Here is a 22,824-nt window from a genome sequence, read left to right as displayed (position 1 = left end):
TCCTCCCTGAAATATGCTCCCTTTTCTCCCTACAGTTCCAATATCTACCCTTCTTTTACTTCCTCTCCAAGCTCTTCGTCAGTCATTTAACCTTATCCTGTCCACCCAGTAGTCATCTGAATTAAATTGTTCTCTGATTAGTTTGTGTGTAGGTTTTATGTCTTTGCCAAGGTTAGGCTGTGTTGTGGTAACTAAAAAACCCAAAACCCCAGTGGCTTTAACACATACAAGTTTAATTTTCACACATGCCCTGTTTGCTTTGGGTTCTTCCCTTCTAAGTAATGGCTTGGGGATCCAAGCTAGTTCCATCTTGTGACTATGAATTCAACACATGGCTCCTGGGCTTGCTGCTCTTAAGACCTATGGACTGGAAGTGAGCAAATCCATTTTCTAACATCAGAAGTTCATTGGTTAAAACTGGTCACATGGCCTCAACTTAATTGTATAAGGGGAGCTGGACAAGTAATGTAACCCATGGACTGTTTGGGGAACACTACTGTCTCTGCCACTTTTTTATTTTATTTTATTTTTTTAAGAGTTTTGCACTGTGAATAAGCATCCTCTAATCACCTTTTTTTTTGTTTTAATGGAAGTTTGTAACATTTTATTTTATTTTATTTTATTGGCCATGCTGCATGGCTTGTGGGATCTTAGTTCCCTGACCAGTGATCAAACCCGGACCCTCAGCAGTGAAAGTGAGGTGTCCTAACCACTGGACCACCAAGGGATTCCATCTGCCACTTTTTATTTCCTCTTGTAGAGTATATGCTCCTTCACTGTAGGGAATGTGTTTCTCATCTTTTGTCTCTATCCCTTAGTACCAAGTCCAAAGTCAAGGTGCTTAATCTCAAGTTGTTACTCCTTTTTCCTAAATAGGAATATTTCAACCCAAATACAATCCTTGATAGTGTTGAATGTGGTAAAAATACTAACCATTAAGCATTTGAAATAGCTCTTCTTTTTTGTGGAAGTTACATCTTCTTTGGATGTTGTCTCCTGTGGGTTCAGAAACCTTTTATATTTCATGATCTATATCCCTGAAATTTGTCTAGTCTTCATTCATCCTCAAAATAATAATTACTTGGTAAAAATGCAGTTCATTTCTGAATGAAGAAATTCATTCTTATTAATATTTGACTCTGACAGATTATTAACTCATGTACATTTCAAGTGTTATAAAAGGTCCTTTAAGGTTTTTTTATATATATATTTATAAGACAAACTATGCAACTTGGACACAAACTTGAAGGTTTGGTGATTAGTTTATGTCTTAACATTTGAGGATTTGCATGGATACAAAGAGCAGGCAATTCCACTCTCTTTTTTGCTGAACTTGAGTTGACTTCTTCACATTCCCCATGGCAACCTCAGCGATCAACATGTACACGGACTCTGAAGTGTGCTGCCAAAACTTTCCAACCTTAATAATGCATAGTTATGAACTCTATTATGTGACACTTTCTCAGCCAGTCACTGCAAAGATAATATAATTCTAGAGTGGCATTTCTTTCTCCCAGTACACCACCATGAAGGTCTAGTCCTAGACTATAACCTTTGGGGGCATTTGTGGTTTTTCCCTGCTGTAATATATGGCTAAACTCCTCTTGGCCCCTTCTTACCTTGACGATCAATATTATAGCTTGCTTTGCATCCTCTCATTTTAAACAAAGAAAGTAACATTGGAAGGCAAATATTGCTGGAGCAGATGACTTTGGTTTATTGCATCTTTTCCTTTAGTGGGAGCAGCTCAGCTGCTCAGCTGCTCTAATATTTAATAGAAGCAGATCCCCATTTACTTATCTGTTTAATCGCTCTTTTATCTAGGCCAGCTGCTGCTCCTAGGTGCTGCAGCCACTCCTAATTGGAAGGAAGTTGCCTTGGTATCCTAATGGTTTAAACCTGCAAGATTGTTATCTAGGACCTGCACCCCAAATTGGCATCTGAAATGGCTCTTTTATAAATAGTATTGCAGTATTTTATCATAAGAGATGAACTTTTAGAATATAATTTTATTTCATCCTTCCACCATTAGGCATTTTATCACATGACTTTTACATAAACTGAAGCTTGATCATTGATTTCATAACCAAAAAATAACTTTGGTTCTATTTAACATTATTTAAAGCCTTTTATATAAATTAGTTATCTTTTTTAACTCATCAAGACAATTTTTTACTCAAGGGTAGTTATTATTCCTTCCATTTAATTATTTGGGTCAGTTTAATGATATATTAATAATTATTAAAGTGAACTGAAAACTATTATATGGTTGAATTCCTGTTAGAGCTCCTGAAAAGATTTGAAATCAAAGCCTCTTTCCAAATATTAGTTTTTTGTTTTTTTTTCTCCAAAATATTGCTGTAGATCTGAGTGGTGAACACAGCACTGTGCAACTTCCTCCAAAACTTGATCAGCCCAACTGTCTTTCAGTTTTAATGTTTCATAAAAATAACATATTAGCCATGATGACAAAAAACCTTCAAAAGCTTTCCTGGTAATTACTTTTCTGTGGCCCCTTTTAAGACAAATGATCTGAATGGGCATCGATTTGTTTAGTCTTAAGAAACAGAACTTCAGACAAGAGACAAAGCAGATTGTGTGATAATGTATGCATCGAGAGTTGCTTGTATTGGAAAACAAATATAATAGGACTGAAGTTTATGTATAAAAATTAATGAGGGCTTCCCTGGTGGCACAGTGGTTGAGAGTCCGCCTGCCGATGCAGGGGACACAGGTTCGTGCCCCGGTCCGGGAAGATCCACATGCCGCGGAGCGGCTAGGCCCGTGAGCCATGGCCGCTGAGCCTGCGCGTCCGGAACCTGTGCTCCGCAGCGGGAGAGGCCACAGCAGTGAGAGGCCCGCGTACCGCAAAAAAAAAAATTAATTAATGAATGATATGATATGAGTCTAAAGTCTCAGTGAAAATCATTTGTCTTACACAAATATGCCTACTGACCCTATGCCGGCATTGAAGATAGGGTTCTGCTCAGACTCCAAGCACCTCAGTAACAGCACTTCTCTGAAGTACATTGAACCAGTTGGGACATGATGAAAGAACGCAAGGTGTAAATACCTCGAGGGCCTGTGAGTCACCACCTAGAAAGGTTCTTGAAAGGGTAAGAACATTTTATAGTTTGATCAATAGGAGCCTGAAAAATCGGCTGCAGGGTAGAGACAAGTTGAGGATTAAAAACTTTTGGAAACTTGAAGAATTGAATTACTATCCTAAGGAAGTTCCCAGGAGAAAAAGAGACAGAAAAGAGAGAGAGACCTTTTCATCAGATCTCAACCAGCAAGCTTTCTATTTGGTCAGAATTCAGCCAAACTAAATTTGACAGTCATCAGCCCTTATTATTCTAGTCCTGATGCAGCGCTGTGACGCACGAAGAGTGTTTTAGAGATCCAAGTGCCCACCAGTGTAGTTTTGGGCGTATATCAAGAGGAAATGAAGGATGGTGTTGTAGACTTCAAAATCAGCAACTTTTCCATAGAATACTTCATCAGAAGAGGTTGTTATTCTATTTTCCCAGCCAAAACGGAATTTTACTTTGAAAATGTATGACACAGTGTTGCAGTTGGGTTTTCTGCTCTCTCATCACTGTTAGTTTCACGAAAGTTTTAAGTTGTTGCGTCAATATGGTTATCAGAATTTAGATTGTGTTTGGAACGGGGACAATCAATCTGATGGTACGGCCCCTGGAACAAGTACAAAAGTATAAATAAAGGAGCCTGGCTAAAAATTTCTGAACTCGGAACAGATTCTAAGAGTTATTTCTAGTCCTTTGGCTTTTGCCCTATCCTCAGAATATTTACAGAACCTTGCCATGAAATACGAGGAAATAAAAGCTCAGACTTTCAAGAGCCATTATTTATTGCTCTGCCCAGCATGAGCAGATCACAGTGTGAGCTGCTCGATGCCAAGTCCATGGAAGAAATAGGCCTCTTTCCTGGGTGGCAGTGGAGAAGGTGGGGGAATGTGGTGGCCCTGAGGACAGGGAGTAGTGGCAAGGAAAGGGTAAGCCCCAGTCAAGGACTCATGTCCTCAGAGCTGGAGTTGCATCCAGCACAAAGCCCATTTTCCATTTTCCTATCTGGGTTACAGAGAGGAGGCTTTGTGAAGAGCAGGTACATCCAATAAGAATTATGAGGAAAGCTGAGTTGCTTGATGAGATGCAAAGAAAGAAAGCAGAAGACAACAGCCAGTGGGAGAGATGAAGGAGAGAGTGTTGGGTAAGGTGGTCAGCCGAGTCTAGTTTATTCCTCACTTTGCCAGTCGCATTCATGCCTCTTGTGTTCCGTGGTCAGTGCTCACTCATGCCGGGAGCTGGCCGGCTTGCACTAAGCAACAACGTAAGAAGGGCCTGTAAATGAGGGGCTTCTGTTCCCAGATCTGTTTTCTGGGTAAAGAGGTGCAAGTATCTGCATAGCTAGATCATCACCTTAGATACCATCGTTTCCTCTTCCTGAGGAAACCCAGAGCACTCCTGGAACGTGGTGTGCCAACTACTGCCACGTGGGCTATCATAGGTTTTATGCCAAAAATAAAATACATTTAAAGCATATTACAACAGACCTACTTCACCAGGACATAAAAACACTTCTCTGCAGAGTCAGGAAAAAAAATACTTCTGAATTAAAATTAAGGTGCACACTCATTTTTAAACACTGACCATGAAGGATCTGAGGTTTTCCCATTTTAGAGGTCATCGGGAAATATCAAAGCTTTCCTCAATCTCCTTGGATGGAAAACTTAAACTCCCCTCCTGTTTGGTGCTTCTTGTAGATTGTGACTCCCAGTTCAGGCTCTTTCTCTAACTCAACAGTAGAAGAAGATAGTAGTGTAGGGCTTTTCTGGCATATAGGTCTTTCTGGTCAAACCAGTGAAACAGGTATCACAACTGTTCCGTTAGGAACCCAAGTTCACCTAACCTGGGTTCTAAGTCTGGGCACAGTATCCAGCAGAATGGTACTTTCATAGATTCTCTCCCCAATCCAGTTCTCTTAGGCAGTCTTTCTTCTGCAACTTTGCATATTTCTAGCAGAGAGGGAAAGGAAAATACCTTTCTGTCCTTTGTAAAGGCCAGCTTCAGACCTGGTAAAAATGACTTCATAGAAGACAGTTACGTATGAAAGTTAGTATGTTAGGGTTGAAATTGACAAAGAAATGCAGGCTTTGCTTTTCTCCAGAAAGGTGACTTTTTGCTCATGCGTCTTCAGTTCCATTAATCAGGAATAGTCCTTTAAAAAACAAAAAGCCCCCAAACCTCCTGTTCCATGCCCCAGGCAGTCTTCCTGTGTCAAACAATCTGTGACAGCTTGTAAGGTGTTCTGGTACTTTTCCCCTGGAACTCTGGTTGTGAGGCTTCTTGGAACCTCTGTAAGAGGTTCATTTAGGCTGACAGAGCTGCCCTTTCTCTCCTGATATTTCCGTCAGTGTCTTCTCTTCTCAGATCCTTCTTCAGAGGATCATTCTGGTTGAGAAAAGTATAGGCATAGGTGCAAATGATGAGTTGTTTTCCTTCACAGTCTGGAGAAATTATAACATGCATAGGTGCTCCTGGATATGGGGAAAGGAAGCAAAATATTAACCACTAGCATTTTCCACATGCAGTGTGTGCCTTTCCTTTCAGAGATACCCTTTGCCCTCTGCCATGTTACTAACTTGAAGATCGCAGGGTCCTTCCAAACTGTTAGTCATTTTCAGGAACTGAAATGTAATGGAGATTGTTGTTTCTATTTACAGACAGGTACACTGAGATGAAAGGAAAATTAGCATTAGAATTGAATCCTGTCCTTTTTAAATTTCCATCTTTAAATCAAACTGTATTCCCCCCAAATTAAAACCAAAAGCAATAGCCCCTTAATGCAGAAAAATTCATGTGCAAATTATATGTGTTAAGTTTGCAATTGTTATAGTCAGTGTACTACGTTTGTAAATTATTTGTGTTTAATTCTTAAAACTGGGTGTGTTGAAAGAAATGTTCCCACCTAGCTTTCTCTTTTGCACATAAACTTAGTGCAAGTCCCTGTTTCAAGGAGCTTTATGTGGTTGGATTGAAATTGCTTAATAAACAATTGAAAAAGTTAAGCATAACCTAGAAGTCATTTAGTACTATGAGTCACTTTCCTGACAAGCCAATAAGGCAAGAGAACCCGGTTGCAAAACAATTACTAGCCCTGCCTGAGGGACCCTGGAAATATATTACAGATATGTTAGGAAAACAAAGCAGTAGTGTTTTACCACGCTGCAGAGAACAAGTTAAGGTTGCTAACTAAACAAAATAACTGACAATGCCAATTTTTACATTTGTTTCAGAACAAGGGACGCTCAAACCATCCGAGGTAAGGTTAACGTTTACATTTTTTTTGTATGACTTTTGCATTTCAAATTGTTTGCTAACTTAAGCAGGCTCGAACTCCTAGAATGTTAAATGTGCCTTTTAAAATGGATAGAAAACAGCTAGAGTGAGCAATCAAGTGCTTGTGAGTGAAATGCACAGGGTAAATCAGAGGAATTTTCAGGTACCATCTGAAGATCTTAGGTAGAGGAAAAATGTGAATATTTCATCTAAGAATGTGTGTGAGATGGGACATTTCAGAATCTTAGGTACTCACTTATTCAGGTAAATTTCAAATAAATATTGTAGCAATGTTGTGGCACTAATATGAGGGTACCTTTCCCTAGTTCCCAGCTACAGAATTCCACAAACCCTGAGGCTTATAAAACTTAATACATAACCAAATCAATTCACTTTTATAAAATTTATAAATCAAATAAATGACGCACTACATCGCTTTCAGTCTCTCAACTGTAAGTTCAAGCTGACTTCCTGCCTCATTATACCATCTAAAGTTGTTCCAGCAAATGTGTTTTCCTATTTGTTACTTTAATGTTTTAATTAAAATTTAAAAGTAATTAAAAATAAAAACTTAATGCGTCTGAAGGCGTTCTCTTGGAATGAATCTCTGATCCTGCTAGGACAGAAGGAAGGGTGGCCCTCATCCCGGGAAGTCAGTAGACCTGTGTCCTATCATGAAACAGTGTCACTGCCCAACATTCGCTAGTACTAAAAAGTTCTAAGGTTCTTCATCTAAGGATGTGGTTACGTGTTTCTGCCAGTTTTCCATTTGAGCACAAATGTGATTCATATCATGTCTTATTGATGAAATCAAAATCTGATAACATAACCTTTTGGTTTCACACAGAGTCTGAGGTCTAATGGCTTAGAAGTACGAGATCCCTGTCACCTCTCAGAATAAAGCTCTTGAGATATGGGAACATATGTATATGTATAACTGATTCACTTTGTTATAAAGCAGAAGCTAACATACCATTGTAAAGCAATTATACTCTAATAAAGATGTAAAAAAAAGAATAAAGCTCTTTTAAGAAAATATGAAAGAATGAAAAATATAGCAGATTACAGGCAACCGGTACCTTGGGCGTCAACCAAAAATAATACATTTCTTACCTGACCACCAAAAAAAATCATAGCAAAGAAAATTAAAATGTAAAATGTCTGTGATTAGTTATATGAACCAGAAATATAGTAATCTGAGAATTTCAGAGTAAAAGAATGACAAAAAACATTCTATGTCAAATTATTTTAGCACATGACAATTATATCTCATTAAGAGTAGTATAGTATTAGTATGTTTTTAATAGGCTGGCATTTATATAGTTGGTAAAAATAATGAAAAGTACAGCAAGATGTCAAACGAGAGGTAACTGTTTTTACTTTTTTGCATAAGCGTATAATTTGTACATACAGGGTATCAAGAATGTGATGTGAGGAAATTCACATGCACCCTTTAAGTGTTATCAGTTGACTATATTTTAGACTTTAGAATCTAGCTCAGGGAATGCATAACAGGATAATAGTATTTAAAAAATAGGTCATGCGAGTTCTGCTAGGGCTAAAATAAATTAACATAAACTTGTTTTTAGTGTTTAGTCAATAGGTAAGATTTTTCATCAGGACTGTAAGGATTCTTCCAGCAGTGTCAATGAAGATCTTGGAAAGTAGCCTTCTTTCTCTTACTCTCACTCTGTTATTAGATAATTGAGACAGATTTCCTCGTAGAGCTTTGAACTTTAACTCAATATTACTTTACCTTTATCCTCTTAGATAAAGGTATACATGTATCCCCCCACCCCCGCCCTGGGCGAGATGATTTCACTTGATTTTATTTAAGCAATGAGAAATGGGCGTATTTACAGACAGAAAGTGTGCTAATAAGAAGTGGTTAATGATTTTCACACTGATACAAAATAATGACACAAAATAATTCTCTCCAGGCGTTTTATACTCTTAAAAATTACACGTAAGCCTATTCTGAAAGGAATTAATTTTCACATTGATTTTTTTAAATGCAGCATCAGTATTTTAGTGACTGGCTTCAGTGACTTGCTTAACTTCTGATTATACAAAGTGTAATTTTTATTTAATGTGTGATTCTGCTAATAATCTCTACTTTGGATGGATAATTATAGTAAAATCTTATACTGGCCAACCTATTTGGAAACTTTAGCTTAGCATAAATGAGAAGTATAGCAAAAGAATGTTAAGAAACATCTTTCACTCCATACCTCCCCACCAAGACTTTGTGGAAGGTATATTCACTCTCTGAGGCAGATGCTTATATGATGTTCAGGAGTCTTCCCAGAAGTACAAATGAAGACCTTTTGTAAGCTCTGTGATGTTTTCCCCCCTCTCTTGGAGGTCTTCTTTTTCTCCATGTACCAATTCGTAGTCCTCTTCTGTTCCCCTGTCAATGGCCATGATTGTGAATTTTTAATTTCACGCTTCATTCTCAAGGTAGGTCAGTTCTCAATAGCCACAGGATCGCCCTGGGCCTCCCTAACCTGGGATGTTCATCTTGCCTCCCATTCTGGAGTGGACCTTCAGAAGCCACTTCTAGCTCCAGGAAGCAAGGTTATCATCACATATCTATTTAATATATATCTACTTCAAAGCTATTCCTTAACGTAGGTTGTTCTGCTTTTAAAATAGGTAGAGGAACCAAAAGCCAGTTTCATATAGCAAATGAAACTTTGCTCGTTGTGTTGGTAAAATCAACAGAGAGAATTAGGTTTCTCCTAAAAGAGGCAAGAAGAGAGATTCTTGGACGATAAAGGCATTTCTTTTAGAGAAAGACAAGGTAATAGGTAATGAAGCAAGAAATAAAATCAGGTTGGTTGGTTGTCCCCACCCGCCCGTCCCCTACTTCTCGGTAGATCAAAGAAGTTGAGAATGTGCTGAAGACTGATTGTCGGATCTCATGGGGCTGTAACTGAGAGCTCCCAGGGGTGGCAACTGGATGTGCCCTCCTCTCCCTGCTAGGGACGGCATCTTGTCCAGCTCTATAGCAGGCTTTTGAGAATATAGGTGGGGGAGAGGAGTATGTTGGATAAGATATGATAGAATAACAGGTGAAATTTGCACTTTAACATTGTTTAAATATGTTCTGCTAAACATTTCCAAATTTTTTACAATATAAAATACTTTTTAGGTGCTTTTAAAGTATAATAAATCTCAAGCTCTCCAATGTACTTGGTCTAAGTTGCTTCTCTCTTTTTTAAAATGCACCACATCATAGTTTGTTCCACTGCCTACTCTTCCTGTAGAAATGTTTGTTTTCAGGATCACTGATTTGCAATGACTTTCAGGAGGAAAAACCTAAAATATAAATAGTAGGGTAATACTTTAGTAGCAAAATGTATCATTTACCTGAGTTTAAACATTCAAAATATCATGAAATGAATAATAATGACAATTATATCAATAATAATAAGCTATCACTTAATAATCCTCACTATGTGTCAGGAACTGTTCCAAGCATTTAACATAAATTAACTCATTTAACTCTCACCACAAATGCTATGAAATAGGTGCTATTATTATCCCCATTTTATAGATGAAAATACAGGCAGAGACTTCAACTAATTTGCTCCCAATCAAACAGGTGTCAAGTGACAGGGAGGGTCTGAATTTGAATTTATGCAGTCAGATTATATAGAATCCATACTCTTAATAATTGCACCATGTTCCCTATTTTAATCCTAACTTCAGGGTCATATGGAGTTGCTCTTGAACTGAAATTCCCTTTTACACTTTCTAAGTTAATAGTTTTTAAATAGTACTAGTTTAGGGCTAGTAGGAATAAGACCCAAAGTTTGAATTCTTTCTTGCCTTCCAAGCACTGTGATAGTAAGAGGAGTTAGAGTAGTAGAAAAACAGCTTCTGTTGTACATTAAGAAGGTGGAGGAAAATGCAGGAGGTAAATAGCCACAAGATATCCATCATTATATATTTTCCTGTTTAAAATATTGTCATTTATGTAGAGAGCTCCAAAAATTTTATAAAGTTTTAGACAGAAAAGATTTCTTTTTTGAAAGCAGTTTTCTTCCAAGTTATTGGATATGAACCTATAACTCATCATGCTTCCCCATTTTGTGCTTGGCTGTTAAGAAGCCCAGTGTGATATTTTCTTCTCCTCACTCACAGCGCTCTCTTTATACTAGGGTTTTTTTTTTTTTCAGTATAGCCATCCACCTTGTTCAGTATAGCTTCAATGCTGATTTAATGATCATATTAGGCCTTCACAAATCCATTTTAAAAGTAGTTGGGTTAAAAACAAAATTTATATTTTTAATAATTCTCCAATTTGCTTTTACCTGAGAACCCTGACATCTGCTTTGAGGCCCATTTAACTTATAAATAAAAACAACAGGAAGAACCCTAAGAAAAACCCATGGCTAATGTGTGCTTGGCAAAGCCAAGTCTGCTCTGAATGAAACCAAGTCTTCACACACAGGCACAAACCCCAACACATGTAGAAAGAAAATTGCTTTTGTGAGTATCTGAATTATATGGTAGTTACAGACTGAGCATTTCATCCAGTTATATAACGAAAAGTGAAAATCAAGTTCTTATTAATTAGTCAGATTACCATAGTTATTAGGTAGGAATTAATTTAATGCTTGTGAAATCGAATGTGTAAACAGGCATTTTCAAAGATTTAAAACCTCTTTTGTCTTGCATCTTATCTATAATTTTTGTAATGCACAATTTTTCTTATGGATTCCTTTTCTATAATAAGAATTTACTTTCATGGTTCACAAGCTGCATGGCTGTTTTGTTTCTTAAAATATTCAGATATCACTGATCCATAATTAAAACACCATTCTCATTTAAGTGTTTGCTAAAGTCAGAGCTTGAGATCTTTGTTTGGAGGTTGTATAATTTCTCCAGTCCCTGTCTTTCGGACTGACTTTCTCCACGTCTGTCAGGCCTCAAAAATAGCTGCGTTAGAGTTTTGGAGATCAAAACTCTTCGTTGGGAGCATTTTCTAAGCAAAAATGGCTGCCTGGGCTTTGTTTTCATAATTCCTATAGTCATTATGACTTAAAAAAATGAGTCATAATCGCCAGAGATGGTGAATGAAAAGATATTTCTTTCCCATAGTGTTATATCAATGATTTATCAAATGCAGTGTTGTTCAAGTGGAAGACTTATTAGAGAAACAAAAATTATAAAAAGAAACCTTAGAACCAAGTGTTTTGATCAAATTTAGTCATACTTTTAAAAAAAAGTTTTTTTGGAGTATAGTTGATTTGCAATGTTGTGTTAGTTTCTGCTGTACAGCAAAGTGAATCAGTTATACATATACACATATCCACTCTTTTTTAGATTCTTTTCCCATGCAAGTCATTACAGAGTATTAAGCAGAGTTCCCTGTGCTATACAGTAGGTCCTTGTTGGTTATCTATTTTAAATGTCGTAGTGTTAAATGGAAAAAGTGCAACATTCATTGGACTTCCAAAGTGTCACAAAATAATACAATTTGATAACACGAAATCTTTGTTGTTCTTTGTTTTACCTTTCTGTACAGAAACGGACCAATGGACTCCGAAGAACCCCCAAGCAGGTGGATCCAGGTGTGTGATTAAACATCTATAATCATTTTTTCAGTTAAGTGATTATGAAAGTATATGGGAATTGCTGTAGAAAGTCAGACAGATTGTTGGCCTGTGTTCCTCGCAGTTTGGTATATAATGTGTGACCAGGAGGTGACCGTCTACTGTGTAAATCATTTACCTAGGACAGGGTCATGTGATGAGTAACCATCAGTACCACAGTCTTTCCGCAATCAGCAGTTGAGCTGGTTATTTGCTTACTGAACAGCCTCAGGGTGCCTGGTTAATGCTAACATATCCAACACCCTTTCCCTGCTCCCTCCCAAACCTGGAAAAAATCAACCAGCACTTAAAAAATCAGCATGTTCTGAGGGCATGGGGGGAGGTCATAAACCAGACAACTTTGGTACCCTCCCCATTTGGGAAAATACTTTTCTTTATCCTATATCTATATTATTTTATAATACAAGAATGAGTTTAAGGACTTTGTGAACAAGTGTCCTCTCCAGAGACCAGTTCTTTGTCTGCAGAGGGTGTTCAGTTGTTTCCTGTTTAATATCATGAGGTTGACCCTGTCATTATTTTCATATAATTATTTTTTGTCCATTAAGCAATGCCTTCCATAGTTTAATTACCCAAAATTTGTTGTGTATATGGTCATATTATTGTGAGTAAAAGATATTCATGGCTAAAGGATTCCAAATATATGAACTTAATAATAAATCAAGTAGAACATGAAATATAGAGTAGTCTTGCTGGAAAAGAATCTGGATTATGTGTTTTGTTTTCTCATCGTAAACAGTGTTCACCTAGTTGTAAAGTTTAGCTTTCAAAGCATTATAGCTTTTCACTGAAACCACACCCCTGGTAGCCATGCCAGTTTATGAGCTGTTTGAAAAGATTTATGGGAGCTTTGTTGCCTCTGGCTAGAAATTGCCTCACTTGTGTCCTGAGATCAGTTTAAATCTTTTAAGTACAGAACAAAATTAAGGCCATTAAAAAAATTAGGGGTTCTGGTTTGCTTTTTTATTGGTTCTGACTTTCCCAAGATGATACCCTTTGCAGAAAACTCTACAATAATATTTAAAAGTGACTTCTTCTGTTCTATTTAGTAGGAGTGTATGACTGTGAACATAATATTTTTTCTTTATTTTGTATGAGTTATAGTATTTCTGTTTCTGAAAATTACCTAAACTTTATAAATATTATTTTCTCTTTCTTCTGTGGGCATTTTCATTTAATCTATTCTCCCCCAAGGAAATGCATTTCTATATATACAGTGTGTCAGTAGGAACACATTTGACTTTTAACTATGTACATTATAGCCAGAATTTTTAGGAGCCCTTAGATTATTTAAAGGGAGGTATAATGAATTCACAGATTATAAATATGGCAAAGTGGACCAATAATAAAATAGTTTATCTTCCTTTATCCTAAAGGTGATGGCTTTCTCTAGGTATAGCTCTTCCGGTATTTATATTTGTCCAAAGTTTTTAGAACTTCATGAAGAATAAACATACAAATACAAAAGAAGTAGTGCCATATGTTATGTTTGGGGGAAAAATATGCATTATATATAATATACATAGCTGTGTGTATATATATATATATACACACACACATAGCTTTCCATTAGGTATAGTAAATACATATGTGTTTTCTCATTCTTCCACACTTTTGAAAAGAAAGCAAATAGTTGATGATCTTGCCTGTTGTAGATCCTAATGTAATAATCATTTCTCCCTGTAGAGTGTCTTTTGATGTTAGGCTTGAATTTTGTGTTTAGAGTTGGTTGTCTTTTTTATCTTTGCTTATTTCTGCTTATTTCTGTTTATTACTTTCTCTTGGCAAGTTGCAAAGCTTTTTTGCTCAAAGTTAACCCTAGCTTGATGACTGACTGTCTTACTCTGAGTTGATCCTGATGTAACTATCGTTAAGATTTTCACAGTTGTGTGGGAGAAGTTTCACTCCAGGATATTTAAACAAGGGATCAATAAAACTGAGACCTCCTAAGCATGGACAGACTGCTTCCAAGGAGCATTATTTGCTATCAGTGTTTTTACTATGAAAGGTCCTTTAATCTTTTCTCTTTTAGCTATTTTAGTTGTCTTTTCCAAGTGTTAACACACTGACTACTTTCCAGGGTCTCACTTAGCGTGGCTTGTAGAAAAAAAGTGATTAAAGAATTTGGGAGGTCAGATGTAACCACTTCACCAGGTCCAAATTTCAGAGCCCTGTCCAAAGTAAATTACATATCTTCTCCATAGACCTTTTGTTCTGGAAAGGAACTTAATGCATAGTTCTTTGGGTAGTAGTGTTACTGAACTAAACTTAGGTCCACTCATCCTTGGGCAGTAAAGCCAATCTACTGACACCAGGTTGTGGTGAAGGAAAGTACAGCATTTATTGCAGGGCACCAAGGGAGGAGAATGGGCAGCTCATGCTCAAAAGACTTTCAGGGACGGGGTGTTAAAGGCAGTGTGAGGGAGGGAACTACAAGGTGTGTGATCAGCTCTTGCACAATTCTTGGATTGGTTGACATCAGGGTGAAATTTCAAGTATCATCAGCCTTCTGGTTTCAACCAGTCTAGGTTGTACATTTTTGTGATCAGCAGTTTTCATCTGGAGGGGGTCTGCTCCCTGTAAAAACAACTTAGGAATGTGTGTCAGGACTTTTTCTGTATCTTTCAGGGAACTGTGAGTTCTGTGATTCTGCCATGTGGTGGATTTATAGTCTAAATTGTTACCAGTTCCCCAGCCCAACAGCTATTCTTTGTTTCTCTATCATCTTCACATTTCCCAATCATTAACTCTTGAGCCAGCCTTTTGAGACTCAAGGGAGGCCTGGGAGATTAAAGCAAAAGCCTTTTACTTCAGAGGACAAGGACACAGGGGCTTGCATACAGTTTCAGTTGGTGCTTAATAAATATTTGTTAAATGAATTAATGAATGGCTATATACTTCTGCATGCACTGGCTCTCTTGCTTTTTAAATTCCTCCTGCTGATAAAGTGGACCAGTATACTCAAGGAATATGGAATAGTCCAATGGTGGGAAGCATGGCTCTGAGCCACATTGCCTAGGCTGAGGACCCAACTTAGCTGTTTACTTGCTGTTGACCTTTGGCAATTTGCTTCCTCTCTGTAGTTTCCTCATTTGTAAAAGGAGATTAATAATAGTAGCTACCTTACAAAGTTGTTTTGAGCATTACATGAGTTAATACATGAAAAGTACTTATAACAGTGCCAAGTATGTAGTAAATGCTAAGAGGTGGCAATTATTATAATAATTACTTTGTGGTAGAGCATGTTAAATATTGGACGTTTTGTCGTGTGTAGGAGAATCAAAAGTATTTGCCAATTATTTCTTTGCAAAGAAACTCAGAATTTTATGTTGAATTCTAGGTGAAGCTAGAAGTTACATTATCACAGTCATTTTCAGATTTGCTGTTGTTCCCTACTTACCTGATGGCTTCCAAGATATTTTGCTTATCTTTAAGAAGAGACACAATCAACAGTGGTGGTTGAGAGTTTTTTGGTGAAGTTAGTAGTCTTTGTGATTGCAATAAAGAAACAAAGAAAGAAAAACTCCCAAGGTTAAAAGCAAATATTGTGGAGTTCAGTTCAAACCACGAAAGATGTGAGGTTTACATTGTGTCTTATTTGCATATTTAAAACTTTTACTTTTTATTAATAATTGTAGTTAATCTTTATAGATAATATTTACAAATGGCTTTGCAGTTTAGTTGACTTTTTCTTGTCTTCTATTATGTGCTAAGAAATTTATCAATTTATGATCTTGGCTGCTTTTATAAATATAGTAATAGTAATGTGTTAGATGCAAATTCTGGTAGCTCTTTTGGATTTTTTAAATATAGCAGGGTATTTTCATCAGTTTGTACTTTTCTTCCTGAGACAGATGTTGGTTTCAGGAAAATAACACTTATAAGAGACAGATCAATTATTTCAGAAACACGGAGGTGCTAGGCCTTTTTCAAGAACATGAGATCATAAATCTCAAGAAAATCTGAGCACTGGTGTAATATATTTCACCTAAAGTGGAACCCAAGGTCAAAGTTACCAATTAAATTTTAATACTGAGCTTTAAAAGTTTTCTTCTGTCTGAGTAGAGAAGATACAAGATTTATTTTAGCTTGCATGTGGCAAATCTATATACCAGCATATGTGTTCTTTCAATCAACCCTGTGTTTTTAGACTATTGCAGAATTATCTCATATTTGTGGAACTCATAGCATCTCGTATTTAAGTCCACAGTCACTACCTTTTAAAAAATCCAGGCGTTGTTCTGTGTTGCACTACCTAAAGATTAGATGGAGTAGATGGGAAATGTTTAGGTACCTCATTTTCCTCCTGATCTTACGTTACTCATGTGATTTGTGATAACCTTGAATAGTAAGTGAACAGAGTTCTTTCTGAGAGCTCTTGCGTCACATGTGTTCATTTTTAAACTCTTGATTACGAAGAGAAAAATGTGGCTTAGAAACAGTGTTTTTTCTTGTTCACCGAGGAGATGTCTTACTGTTTCTTAGAAGAGACATCTTCAGAGATGGTCACTTTCTCTTTCAGGCGGATAGGATTGGTAGATAATGCCATTCCTATCTGTTCCTGTATGAAGAAAGGAATTCAAGACATCTTTTTTTCATTACCAACTTCGTATCTTATACAACAATAAGCACCAGCAATGTCATTAATTATAAAGCATGGCCCCCCTCCACAGTTTATATTCTGCCTAAGGAGGGAGTAGATACAGGCACAGAGTCTTGATTGCATAAATGCATGTAGATGAGTGTGCATATAAAATATTTTAATATTCTATTTTATACTCTGATTCATTACAGTATGGCATAGTGTCATAAAAATAATTAGGGAATAGTCTGGTAAACATATAAAAAGATCTAATTATGTAATTAGTGCAAAAAAGCAAAAGGAATTGGAAAAGAGAAAAGCAAATGTAGGCTAAGATTGCTTTTAAGCTGAGTTGTCTATATATGTTTTCATTTATATAAATAAAATGTTTGTTACGCTGTTTTTTTGCATTGAATTACAACTTAATACAGTTTTCCTTAATGTTTTAATTTCAAATTATTGGTAAACTCATTCCAGATCTAAACAGAATTGTTGATTTCTTTTAGACTTACTTTTAAACATAATGCCAATTTGCTCGATAGAGAACTTTTATCTTTTTAATTCTCGAGTAGAAAACATTGATGAGAAAAATAGCAACCCAGGATTTTTAAAATTATTTATCTAAAACTACATTTTTCTTTTTTCCTTTTTTTTTTGAGGGAGACAAATGTATATTCGTGAAGTTTTAGTAAGTGAGCTTTTGTCTATAGTAAATAAGTAATAAAGTATCTGTACATTACAATATTTCCATATTAATCAGTCAAACCTACTTCTGTCTTTTCTGTCACCTCTAAAATGAATTTCTCATCAAACATAAATCCTAATCTAAATATTAGGAGCATAATTGTAAAACTGTAAAAATACATTTCACATTGAAAGAATGAACGTGAAAAAACTGGGACAATAGAACTTAGTGATTAAGATTCATTGCAGAGAAATGAGAAATCCAAGCTGTGCACGAGTGCTGGAGAGCCTGCTCCGGTTTTTAAAATAGCTGATTTTCTCAAGTTTCTATTAAACTATGGACACAAAGACTGGTTTTGCTCTAAGGCATTTGATCCCCTTGTAGTTATTTTCAGGACTGCCTTCCTAATTCCCTTTACCATGATGATATTTTTCTGAAACGTACATCACAGTCCCTTCCTCACATCTTTTTTTCGTTTGGGGAGGATTTATTTTTCCCTTTGAAGGCTCATTCCGAGCTCACAAAGTGTCACTATTGCTGTCATCTATCAGGTTTGCCCATGCCTTGCCGAGCCCAGTCTTTTACACGGCTCTGTTACCTCCGGCGTAGGAAAAAGAGGGGAAGGTGAATATTTGAAGACGTACATGGGGGGGGGGGGGCTTTAGATGGGAAGCATGGCCTCAGTAATGTGATTATTGAAATTAAAAAACATTTGGAGTACTATATACTGAACCCACTTCTGGATCGTTTATGTACTTTTAACTTATAATTTCTATTACTAGAGTAATTATGTCTTAGAAAAAAAGTATACATTTATTAAATATTTAGAAAAATATTCTGAAAAGGAAATCTTGAACCTGGTGAACTGCTTTTAACATTTTTATCATTGAAAAATCATTCCTCACTTGGAAGGTCAGGTATGGCCTGGACTTCCTTTGTTATATCTACGGCCCTGGTAGTCAAATACTATCCCATTTCAGAAGCAAAAGAACATGCCATATAATGCTAAGTAGACAAAGAAACTTCACAAATTTCTTATGAGCCAACAACTTATGAGAATCAGGTAAGCTTGTTCCAGAACTTTAGTCTGAAGTGAGGTAAATGAGAGGAACCAGTTGAGGCAAAAGTATTCGCTTCAAATAACAATATTTGATACAAGTAATATCGCCCTGATACCAGGAAAGAGGACAGACACTGATAAAGTAATCCTTAGTATCATAACTGTTTATAATTTTATAGTCAATCTATACACAAATAGTGAGAATGGTTATCAAATTAATTAGAACATTGGAATGGAGTTTGTGGAATTTCTACCAAAATGACTCATACTGGCAATTATCTGAATGAAAAGAAAAGCTTGTTGGGTTTTTTTAAATTGTTCTTTACAGATAACTTTTGAGACTCACTTTTTTTCTGCAGAGATATTAGAAATATATGGAAGCTTCCCTGTCTTTGAGGACCTTGGAATTTTGTTGGAGAGATAGGACCTACAAACATAAACATGTCCAACAGCAATAGCGTGTGGTGTATGAGGAACCACCAAAGTGTGTGTGGTCACTTATGAATGGTGTTGTTGACTAGGTAGGCAGGGTGAAGGAGACTCATTGTGGTTTAAAGAAGGGCACAGGACAGGGAGACGAGGTATCTAACAAGTACATCAATAAAAGTGCATTTATATACAACTACAGATATTTAAATAAAGTTATCAGTCTCTTGCTAGGTTTGATATTCTGACCTCAATTCTGTATCATCCAGTGTGCTCTTGTTTGTCAAGTGGCATAAAACCGAAACGAAATTGAACTATTTGTAATGAGGTGGATAGACCTAGAGTCTGTCATACAGAGTGAAGTAAGTCAGAAAGAGAGAGACAAATACCGTATGCTAACACATATATATGGAATTTAAGAAAACAAAAATGTCATGAAGAGCCTAGGGGTAAGACAGGAATAAAGATCCAGACCTACTAGAGAATGGACTTGAGGATATGGGGAGGGGGAAGGGTGAGCTGTGACAAAGCGAGAGAGGCATGGACATATATACACTACCAAACATAAGGTAGATAGCTAGTGGGAAGCAGCCGCATAGCACAGGGAGATTAGCTTGGTGCTTTGTGACCACCTGGAGGGGTGGGATAGGGAGGGTGGGAGGGAGGGAGACGCAAGAGAGAAGAGATATGGGAACATATGTATATATATAACTGATTCATTTTGTTGAAAAGCAGAAGAAAAAAAAAAACTACAGACTTAAGATGGTTTGACTTAAGATTTTTTGACTTTAATAATGGTGTGAAAGCGTTATGCATTCGGTAGAAACCGTACTTCCAATGATGAATTTTGATCTTTCCCAGCTAGCGATATGTGGCATGACGCTCTCAGAGATGCTGGGCAGAAGCAGCGAGCTGCAGCTCCCAGTCAGCCACACAATCGCTGGGTAAACAACCAAGATACTTACCGCCACTCTGTTTTTCACTTTCAGTATAGTATTTAATAAATTACATGAGATATTCAACCCTTTATTGTAAAAAAGCTTTGTGTTCAATGATTTTGCCCAGCTGTAGGCTAATGTAAGTATTCTGAGTACGTTTAGGGTAGGCTAGGCTAAGCTCTGACGTTTGGTAGGTTAGGTGTATTAAATGCATTTTCAACTTACAATATTTTTGACTTAAAATGGGTTTATTGGGATGTGACCCCGTCATATGAGGAAGATCTGTAATTTAAGGGGGGAAAAAAAGAGTGGAGGATTTACTGACTTAGGTAACTAAAGGGGAGCATGTTTGGCTTCAGGCAGAGTTAGATCCAGGGGCTCAAATGATATCATGTTCCATTTCTCCTTGTGTCTCAGTTTTCCTTTCTTTTCTGTTGATTTTTTGTCAACCTGCACCTCAGGCAGGTTATCTCACTTGGAAGCAAAGTTGGCCACTAGCAACTCTCAGTTCCCCACAGCTAGCACTCTCAGAGAAAACTGGACACCTTTGCCCCAGTAAATCTAACAAAAATCCCAAGTTGTCTTTAACTGGCCTGGCCCAGATCTCTGATCATCTCTGAGGACATCACTGCAGCCAGGGTACATGTGATGAGCCACGTGGCTTCTGTGTCCACCTCTAGCATGCAGAGAGGGCCTGACCCAGCCTGTTCACAGGAAATTTGTTTTCTGTAAGAAAGAACAGCTTTGCTTACAAAAGAATGGGGGAAGGAAAGAAGAGCAGCTTGGTTTGAGCAGATTATAATGTACATCTGTTATAGTGTATGCGTTTTAGACATTGTCCTCCTTGGGCGTACTGTGGCTGGGTTTTCCACCTCTTCTACCTTGGCCTTTTTCCATTCGTAGTCTCTTCTATTTGATTGTTTTCTAGTATCAGACAAGGTAAATCCTGAGGAATGTACCTAAAATGGGAACTGGAGAGTCTTGACAAAAAGCTCATCCGTACTCACAGCTTTAGTTTGCAGGGATACCAAAAAGGAAGGGTTCTTGAATCACAGTATCTTCTTATAACCCTGTCTTTATACCTAAAATACCAATGTGATATTCTCCTTTAGATAGAGGTACTCTGTTTCTATAAGGAGATAATCCTTTGTTCCACCATTAGCTACATACACGTTAGTGTAGATTGGTCCATCAAATTAGAGAACTGGGGAAACAAGACCTAAGACGGCATGTTTTGTGGAGGCAGGTGGGAAGAAATGTTCCCTCCCTACTGGAAGGGTCAGGATGAGAGTGCCAGAGAGCCAGAGACTGCAGCCCTTGAGGCATTAAGTTTAGACCATAACCTGCCTCTGTGGCAATAAAAGAATCATGGGAAGGAAGGAGAAGGAAGAATCTTGTCTAGTTTTGTCTGTATAGTCGCCCCTTGGTATCCACGGGGGTTCCAGAACCCCCCCACAGATAGCACAATCTGTGGGTGCTCAAGTCTCTTACACAAAATTGCATAGTACAGTCGGCCCTCCCTACCTGTGGGTTCTACATCTGCAGAGAGGGAGGGCCAACTGTATTAGGCACTTTCACTTACATGGACACTTGTGGATCATCAGAGGCAGCCCTGTACAGCCGTTTAGACTGAGCACTGTGCAATGTCATAGATCTGGGTTTGTATCCTGCCCCTCCACTTAACTAGTTGTACAATCTTGGACCTGTAGACCTGTTTTAGCCTCTCTAAAATGGGGGGTAATAGTAGCAGACATCTCCTGCTGTCATTGTGAAGATTAAATGAGGTAATAGGTAAAGCATTTATCAACAAGGTTTGGCACATAGTAAGTGCTCTGTAAGTGATGGTGGTGGTGGTGATTACTAATACTTAAACACGCCTATATTAATTTTCTATTGCTGTGTAACAAATTACCATACATTTAGCAGCTTAAAACAGCATGTTTTTTATTTCACAGTTTCTGTGGGTCAGAAGTCTGGGCGAGGTTTAGCTGGGTCCTCTGCTTCAGGGTTTCTCATAAGACCTCACTCAAGATGTTAGCTAGGGCTATGTCTCATCTGAAGGCTCAGGTCATTCCCAGCTTGGCAGGATTTGGTCCTTTTGGTCTCTTAAACTGAGGTGTTCAATCCCTAGCTTGCTGTTGGCCAGAGGCTGTCCTCACATGGGCCTCCCTAACATGGCTGCTTGCTTCATCAAAGTGTACAAGCCAAGAAGGTGACGGAGTCTCCTAGAAGGATGGGAAATTAAGTCTTATATGACAAAATCATGGAAATGACATCCCATCACCTTTCTATTGGCCAGAGGCAAGTCACAGGTCTTGCCCACATTCAGGGGAAGGGATTAAATAAGCATGTGAATACCAGGAGGCAGGGATTATTGGGGTTCATCTTAGAGTCTGTCTGCTACAAACTCTAAGAGGGAGATACTGTTAGTTTTCAGTGGAGGGAACCAAAGCTCTGAGAGGTGAGTAATTTACCCAAGGTCACACAGCACCTGGCAATTACCAGGACTTAATTGCAGTGTTTGGCTCCAGAGACCTCATTCTTCTAGAGATCTTCTGTGTACCCTACTTATGCCAACCTTTGGACAGAGGAAAGCTTATTTCCCAAAGTTTAGCTATGTAGAACAGTGCAAATTAGCAATGTGATCTGGTATGTTGTGCAGACTTCATTAGTGGCTGCTGTTACAAAGCAGATTTACGGGTGATTTTATTTTATGCATTGTTAATTTTGAAAATGTTAATCTGAAATTGCTACAGTATTTCAATTAATTTGGACGATTAAAACTTAGCACCAGAAGAATCCCTTGCAAAAGATAAGGCAGCTAATTAGAGGTTCTGAAACAAACAACTGTAGACACTGGCACTGAAACATGCTGGGTGGATAACACCCAGCAGAACTCACTCTGCTTAACAGTTTTGAAATGGAAAGAATGATTTCTGGCAGTCTGAATATTAAACTTGAATGCAATTGATTTTTTTTAAGAAAGCCATTTTAAGGAGTTAACTAACTTAATGTATAATTTTTTAATAACATGCAGTTCTGGAAAACTGTGTTCACATTATTTTGGAATGTTGTCTTTTGTATAACTGTAGTGACCAATACCATAGATATTTGTTGTCAACATATTTTTCATGTCACGATATTTCATAT

At 37.4% G+C, this 22,824-nt stretch overlaps 1 protein-coding gene across 1 annotated transcript in view; it reads left to right on the top strand.

The window, feature by feature from the left end:
- The window catches only part of VAV3 (vav guanine nucleotide exchange factor 3), a 395,580-nt gene that overhangs the window by 250,917 nt on the left and 121,839 nt on the right, over positions 1-22,824 (top strand). The window contains exons 18-19 of the mRNA XM_060026411.1: positions 6,317-6,342; positions 11,896-11,941. Coding sequence (XP_059882394.1) covers positions 6,317-6,342; positions 11,896-11,941 — 72 coding nt within the window. The remainder of the gene's footprint in view (positions 1-6,316; positions 6,343-11,895; positions 11,942-22,824) is intronic.

Source organism: Delphinus delphis, chromosome 1 (assembly GCF_949987515.2).
Source record: "Delphinus delphis chromosome 1, mDelDel1.2, whole genome shotgun sequence".
NCBI classification, from domain to species: domain Eukaryota; kingdom Metazoa; phylum Chordata; class Mammalia; order Artiodactyla; family Delphinidae; genus Delphinus; species Delphinus delphis.
Note: the sequence above shows the minus strand (reverse complement) of the source record. Positions and strands in the feature narration are given on the sequence as shown.